Genomic DNA, 8209 nt, shown 5'->3' with positions numbered 1-8209 from the left:
CATATTCGTGAGGCTCACGGCCACGGAGAGACTACCCCCGATCCCTTACGTCTGCGGTCCCCGCTCCCAGGGTCTTGCACTCCCTTCCCGCCGGGCGGGGCGCCGAGGGCTAAGGGGTGGGGAGGAGCCCGCCCCCGGTGCTGGCGCGGCTAGCAGGGGAAGCAGTTCTAGAGGTTTGTCCGGGACCTGCGAGAGGACAAAGGTGAAGACGGAAGGTGTATTGCAGGATGATGGGATACCCCAATCACGAGGTCAATTTGCAGTTAAGCTAGAAACGGTAGAGGAAAGATTCTGGGTATCCCAACCCCACCGTCTCCTCGTCACCCCACCCCCCAGCTGCTGCTGAAAGTAATTCATACAAAAGGAAAACTCGCCTGTGCCCTGGGGAATCCCAGGGACCGTCGGTAAACTCTCAGTAACCTAGAATCCAGGGATCATTCGTCCCGCCCCCCACCCCTTGCTCTCGTCATCGGGGTCGACAGGAGCATGCGCGAGGCGACGTGTGCTCTTCAGTGGGCTTACTGCACATCACCCACAGTCCCCGAACAGTGGGGGGAGGGGACGGAGATTGAACGGGTGCCCGGTGGAGGTGGCGCGGGGTAAGCTGGGAAAGTCGTGTCGTGTGCTGGCTCCACCCACTTCCCCGAGGGTGGGGGAGAGCCGTATATAAGTGCCGTAGTCCCCCTGAACGTTCTTTTTCGCAACGGGTTTGCCGCCAGAATACAGGTGAGTACCGGGCGTGGCTTCCGCGGCCTGGCCTCCTATTACGGCCGGCGGCCCTCGCGTGCCTTCCCCTCCCGCCGGGACACTGAGCCACTTTGCGCTGTTCTCGACCCCGAATTTCGGGTTGTAAGTGAGTGGGAGAGTTCGAGGCCTTGCGCTTTTTCCAGGCGCCCTCTGAGCCTCGTGCTTGGGTTGAGGCCTGGCTTGCGCGCCTTGCCCGCCGCCGCGTGCGATTTCCCCCGCATCTCCTCGTTTGCCCTGAAGTCTCGGCCCATCTGACTTTCTTAAAAAGCACCTACGGTTTTATTTTTTCCGCCGGTATAGTTTAGCCGAGGTTGGTCGGGATCACCGCAGCGTGGGCAGTTAAGTGTTCGTCGGGTTGTCGGCGAGTGGGCCACCGCGAGGAGAGGAGGGCGGCGGCGGGGTCCTGGGCCGGACGCACATGTCCGGCGAGGTGTGGGGCGCCCGAGTCGGACCGGGAGAGTCCCGGGAGTGGCCGGGCGGCTCCGGGGCTCAGCGCGCGCGGCCCTGGGCCTGTTGCCCCACCCCGGCAGCGAGGCCAGCCCGCCCGCTCGGCACCAGTTGCATGCGCGGAAAGATGGCCGCTCGCCGGCCCTGTGCAGGGAACTCAAAATGGAGGACGCGGCGGCTCGGGGCGGGCGGGTGAGTCATCCGCACAAAGGAAAAGGGCTTTTCCCCCGTCCTCCTGTTTCCTGTGACCCCGCTGTGTGCCGGGCGCCGTCCTGGCGCTGGGTTGTCTAATCACGGCCTGGGGAGCGGAGCTTTTTGGGTAGGGGGAGGGGACTTAGGCGATGGAGTTTCCCCACACTTGGTGGGTGGAGACGAGAGTTGGGCCAGTTTGGCATTGGATATAATTCTCCTTGGAATTTGCCCTTTGATTTGCATCGAGACTGGTTCACGAGTCTGTGGGGCCTTGGTTTGAAAGTTGGTTTTTTCCCAATTTAGGTGTCGAGAAAACCACCACTAAATCAAAGCCAAAATGGGAAAGGAAAAGACGCACATCAACATTGTGGTTATTGGACATGTAGATTCCGGCAAGTCTACCACTACTGGCCATCTGATCTACAAATGTGGTGGGATTGACAAAAGAACCATCGAAAAATTTGAGAAGGAGGCTGCTGAGGTAGGTACAGTAGGGAAGATGATGTATTTCCTGATAGACTCACTTTAAGTGCTCATTTCCCAAAAGCCTCCGGTGTACCTGCATGTCATACTGGTTAACTTACAAGTTGATGTTTGCGTAGAATCCTTTTGCTCTGTAACTGTTCTGAGAATTTAAAGTAAAGCCACTAGGTTTAGCATTGGAATCAAGCATTTCTGCTTAGTGGGGGTAAGGAATTTCAAGTTGGAGTGGGGAGTGAGTCTTAGTTACTAAGTAACCATTCTAATTCTAACAGATGGGAAAGGGCTCCTTCAAGTATGCCTGGGTCTTGGATAAACTGAAAGCTGAACGTGAGCGTGGTATCACCATTGATATCTCCCTGTGGAAATTCGAAACCAGCAAATATTACGTGACCATCATTGATGCCCCAGGACACAGAGACTTTATCAAGAACATGATTACGGGGACGTCTCAGGTTCGTAGAGATTAATCTTGGGACATTCTTTATACGTTGGTCTTACTGTTTTGAAGAGCATTCATTTAGTAGGATATGGCCTTGTTTTTTTTTTTGAAAGGCTGACTGTGCTGTCCTGATCGTTGCTGCTGGTGTTGGTGAGTTTGAAGCAGGTATCTCCAAGAATGGGCAGACCCGTGAGCATGCCCTTCTGGCTTACACGCTGGGTGTGAAACAGCTGATTGTTGGTGTTAACAAAATGGATTCCACTGAGCCACCCTACAGCCAGAAGAGATACGAGGAAATTGTTAAAGAAGTCAGCACCTACATTAAGAAGATTGGCTACAACCCTGACACAGTAGCATTTGTGCCAATTTCTGGTTGGAATGGCGACAACATGCTGGAACCAAGTGCTAATGTAAGTGACTTAATTTTTTGAAAAGAGCCCTGGTGGTGGTGCAGAATTGCAAGTAACAGTGATTGACATTCTTGTGTTTTAGATGCCTTGGTTCAAGGGATGGAAAGTCACCCGGAAAGATGGCAGTGCCAGTGGAACCACACTGCTTGAAGCTCTGGATTGCATCCTGCCACCAACTCGTCCAACTGATAAGCCCCTGCGTCTGCCTCTCCAGGATGTCTACAAAATTGGTGGTAAGTTGAACATTGTTATCAGACTGTAACTTTTTTATGGGTGGCTGCAATTCCTTCAGAGGTATTTATCGCTACGGCCTAAACATTTTTTTAGGCATTGGTACTGTCCCTGTGGGCCGAGTGGAAACTGGTGTTCTCAAACCTGGCATGGTGGTCACCTTTGCTCCAGTCAATGTTACAACTGAAGTAAAGTCTGTTGAAATGCACCATGAAGCTTTGAGTGAAGCTCTTCCTGGGGACAATGTGGGCTTCAACGTCAAGAACGTGTCTGTCAAAGATGTTCGTCGTGGCAATGTGGCTGGTGACAGCAAAAATGACCCACCAATGGAAGCTGCTGGCTTCACAGCTCAGGTAACACTTAAGAAATGCCCTGTTTTTAACTTCCTCACAGATCTTGAACTGTTTTGAGACTCACTAAACACAAACCTTTTTTCCCAAGGTGATTATCCTCAACCATCCAGGCCAAATCAGTGCTGGATATGCACCCGTTCTGGATTGTCACACAGCTCATATTGCTTGCAAATTTGCTGAGCTGAAGGAAAAGATTGATCGTCGCTCTGGGAAAAAGCTGGAAGATGGCCCAAAGTTTTTGAAATCTGGCGATGCTGCCATTGTTGACATGGTTCCTGGCAAGCCCATGTGTGTTGAGAGCTTCTCTGACTATCCTCCTCTGGGTAAGGATGATATATTCAGAGGTTTTAAGTGAAATTTTTGTGCCTGCACCAAATGTTTCTAATGACACACAATTTGTTTTAATAGGCCGCTTTGCTGTTCGTGACATGAGGCAGACAGTTGCTGTTGGTGTCATCAAAGCAGTGGACAAGAAGGCAGCTGGAGCTGGCAAAGTCACCAAGTCTGCCCAGAAAGCTCAGAAGGCTAAATGAATATTACCCCCAACACCTGCCACCCCAGTCTTAATCAGTGGTGGAAGAACGGTCTCAGAACTGTTTGTCTCAATTGGCCACTTAAGTTTAATAGTAAAGGACTGGTTAATGATTACAATGCATCGTAAAACCTTCAGAAGGAAAGGAGAATGTTTTGTGGACCATTCGGTTTTTTTGTGTGTGTGGCAGTTTTTAAGTTATTAGTTTTTAAAAATCAGTACTTTTTAATGGAAACAACTTGACCAAAATCTGTCACAGAATTTTGAGACCCATTAAAACAAAGTTTAATGAGAAACCTGTGTGTTCTTTCAGTCAACACTGTAATTTTCTTTTTATGTTATTTAGGTTAAAAGTACCCCATAACCTATTTCTGGTGTTATATTTGCTGATGATTCAGAATTGGATAAATCTGTTAGGGTTTTTCTTTCCTGGGTGGGAACTTTTTCGCCTTGTCCTGGGGGAAGGAATCTGTTTTAAGTAGTAAAAGCTGTGGGAGGGGCTCTGGTGCAACACTAAATAGGTTAGGATAAAGTAACTGTTTACGTGTAAGCTAGTTTATAAAGGCCAAATTCTGGTATAGTAAGTCCACATGTGTTTCATATAAAAGTTTTGTAGTTAACATCAAGTAAATTTTGTTAATGTCAAATCGAGTTTCCATTTTTACTGAAATGTGAATTCACGTTTACAGATGATGAGCTAGTTTAAAGAACTTAAAATGAGGTTTAACTAGTATTGAGCACTGTCTTGCTACAGTTAATTGTATCTAGATTCTAGGAAAAAATAAATGATACTGGAAGTTGAGTGTGTTTTGTCACTTTAAATACTTATGAAAGTGTCCACTTTCAATAAGTTGGATAAAGCAACATTGCCACATGGAGGCTAAACCTAGAGTTTAAAGAGGTGGAGTGGCAAATTAGTGTAAATGAGGGGGAAGGACCTAGTTTGGAAATTTTGCTTGGTGCCACTTGAACATTACACCATTCAAAGTTAACAAAGTTGCTAAAATTTGTTGGACACCAAAAGTGAACACTTAAAGGATAAAATTTAGTAAGTTGCATGCAATGATTGGTTACAGGGGAAGATAGGTGTCATTTGTTACTAGAATGTTTACTTGGGTGTGACAGCTGTCAGTAAAAGTCTTGCATTTGATAGTGTTAGGGCACGAGGCATTCCAAAAGTCTGAAATTAGGATATATACCCAGTTGAAAGTGGCAAAATCACATCTATGTTACGTGGTTAAGGTTATGTGAGGATGGATCCTGTTAATTTTCAAGTTGATTACAATTTGAAATGTCTTTAGAAACTACTAGCTGAAACGTTGATGACGTGTAAAGAGTATTAAAAGACTTGTTACATGAGGCAACTCTACCCCTTAGGGTTTTACAACTATGTTGCATATTTACAGTGATAAGTTTTAAAAAGCAGGTGACTGATAGAAAAGCAAATTTAACACACTTGTAAGCCCGACTAGCGTAGGGTCTACTGTCCAATCTCCCACATCAATGTCTAACTGCAGAGAATAGGAAGGATGGCAAGGAGAGTCCAGGAAGTGAGTTTACCTAGATACATGCATCTTCACAACTCTTACATGTAAGTTAATTGCACCACCTACTGGTGGTCAGTCACTACAAATTGTTTTATATTTCATGGATTGTTTTGCTTTACTGAGTTCTTAAACCTAACGGCATTTCTTTGAGTTTTAATTGATTAAAAAGGAACTACTAGAGTGGCTTCATAAAACCAGAACAAACTGGTGCATTAAAACCACTTTTAAAGGTTTTCTTTAGAAAGGGAAAGGGAGAGAAATATCTGGTTGCCTGTCACATGGACCTCACTGGGGACCTGATTGGGAATCAAACTGGCACCCCTTTGGTTTGCAGCCTGGGCTCAATCCACTGAGCTAACACCAGCTGGGCTGAAAACCAGTTTTACATTTTAAATTGCCCACATGCTATAATAGCTGTAAAGGTCTCAGAATCTTACTGAGATTTGTTCCCAGGAACACCGGTGTGGCTTTAGAATATGAAAAAAAATTGGAAAGGCAACCTGGTTGAGTGAGGAGTTAAGCACAGATTATCTGTAGGGCATGTCTGATTTTTTAAAAACTTTTTATTCTGTGCCCTTCAATAGGCAGTGCAAAATAGCGAAGTTTTGGTCATTTCAGAACACAATTATACCCTCACCTTTTCTGTAGTTAACCCTATCGATTCACTTCCCATATCTCAGGTACATCAAGAACTCAGTTATTGATCAAGAACCCAGACTAGTATTGACAATTTATACTGAACTACTAACATTTAACCCAGTCTTGTTGCTTTTACAATAAGGAATGCATGCGGTTATTACTTTGCCAACATTACCTTGGGGTTGTAGTGACTTAGCATTTCTGTCTTCCTGTGGTGATTCCAAAAAACTTCATTTAGAGGTTCTGACTTAAATATCCCTGGCTCTGATCAGATTATCTACAGCTAACAGCTCTCCCATAGCATTAAGAAACACCTAAAATCGCCTTAGTATCTTGAATATTTGGTATTTAAAAGTTTCCTTTAGGCAAAATGTAAATTGACCATAATTTCGCAGGAAAGGGTCAATGGTTACATTGCTAAATAGGAGGTTGACTAAGGTCTGGTGTAGCAGTAAGGTGGGCACTGCAGAAGCAGTTTTCTCAAGAACATAAATTCATTTGTTTTTTTGAGTTCTGGTTCTGCCCAATAAAGGCTATTAACTGTACAAATGAGTGGTGCAGAGCTCTAAATTTTTCAGTAATTTAAGTATAGGGTATAAAAATCTTTAAGAATATTACCAGGACTATGGATTTTATTTTCACTAAAAATTATATACCTTTTCTACTGAGTTGAGCACCCAACTCACCAAATGAAGCTTTTCCTGACCATAGCATTCACAATTCCTGAAATGGGAAACTAGAAAAAAGAGTGAGAATTTTATGTTTATCAAGATGGCCTCACATGTTTTAAATTGCTAATCAAATGCTGGTTTGTCATAATGAAATGCTGCAGATAAATGCAATCAGTTGAGAAAGTTACATTCTGGAGCTATGACCCATATCCTGAAGGGAGCAAACAATATGGAAGGAGAGCATGCTGCTTTAGATGAGAGAGGAGGAAGAAGTAAGACATTTTCCCTTTTTTTCTGTTTACCTACCTACAGTTTTCTTCCCTGATCTGGTTTTACTTTTCATGACTGCCTTTTTCACTTACAAACCCATAGGTTTTCTCTCTCCCAGGTAGCATCAAAGTCACTAATCTCCATTATTTTTAGGTCTCTGGGAACTTCCCTGGTTAGTTAAACTAGAATTGAAGCATAACTATTGCAAATACATTACTTGCTCAGTCAGTAGAAGAGAAAAATGTATTAACTTTGTTAGGAAGCTGCTACATGGCTCTTGAAAGGTTGTTGACTCAATCCAACAAATCTCCAAGAGGGTCCATAGAGAAGTTATTTTTATTTTCGAAATAGAGGTTTATGTTGTACTCCAGTAGTTACCAGCAGAAATCAGTGAAATAAGTAGAAGGAACATTGCCATCTACCTTGGACTGCTTCTAGTAGACCCCTGGGTCTGTAAGTGTTGAGAGCTCAGTTTGATATCCATGGGACAGACATCATGACAACAAAGAGAATGCTGAATTGATGAAACAATAATTATACCTTAAGAAAAAGAATATTAGAAAACCTACCAAATAAGCAAATATTTAAAAGTTTTTCCCACTTTCTTATTAAGGTACTTATGTACACTAAAAGTCACCCTTTTAAAATATACAGTTATGCAAGTTTTGACATGTCTACAGAATTCACGGCACTCCAGGTTCCTGAAACTCCCTGTGTCTCTCTCTGTAGTCAACACTGATCCTCTCCCATAATCCTTGCTAACCACTGATCTACTTTCAGTCCATGTAGTTTTGTCCTTGCACCAATGTTATATACGTGAATTCAAATAGTGTATATAGCTTTTTAAGTCTGGTTTCTTTCACTTAGCATGATTCTTTTCATATGTCTATTTTGAGTATATCAATAATCTGTTCTTTTGAAAAAGATGTAAGATTGTTTATTCTTTCCCAGCCAAGGGATATTTGGTCACTTCCAGATTTGGATGATTACAAATAAATGTTCATATATAGATTTGTGTTTGACTATAGGTTTTCGTTTAACTTATGTTAAACACCTGGGTATGGGATTGCTCGGTCATATGGCAAGTATATGCCTTACCTTTATAAGAAACTGCCAAACTGCTTTTCAAAGTGGCTGAGTCATTAGTAATAGATTAGTTTTTAAGAGAGGTTTTAAATTTAATTTTGCTATGATTAATTTTTTAACAAAGAAAACTAATTTGACTAAATGAGTGCTACACTGAGATTC

General features: G+C 43.7%; 1 protein-coding gene across 1 annotated transcript; it reads left to right on the top strand.

Moving 5' to 3' along the window:
• Positions 1-496: 496 nt before the first annotated feature.
• On the top strand, positions 497-6569 carry EEF1A1 (eukaryotic translation elongation factor 1 alpha 1). Its single transcript, XM_028510525.2, has 8 exons — positions 497-726; positions 1690-1867; positions 2142-2321; positions 2422-2718; positions 2801-2951; positions 3046-3302; positions 3391-3625; positions 3711-6569. Exons 2-8 carry the CDS (start codon positions 1724-1726, stop codon positions 3833-3835), a joined length of 1389 nt encoding a protein of 462 aa, XP_028366326.1. The 5' UTR covers positions 497-726; positions 1690-1723; the 3' UTR covers positions 3836-6569.
• Positions 6570-8209: the final 1640 nt, after the last annotated feature.

Source organism: Phyllostomus discolor, chromosome 4 (assembly GCF_004126475.2).
Source record: "Phyllostomus discolor isolate MPI-MPIP mPhyDis1 chromosome 4, mPhyDis1.pri.v3, whole genome shotgun sequence".
NCBI lineage: Eukaryota > Metazoa > Chordata > Mammalia > Chiroptera > Phyllostomidae > Phyllostomus > Phyllostomus discolor.
Note: the sequence above shows the minus strand (reverse complement) of the source record. Positions and strands in the feature narration are given on the sequence as shown.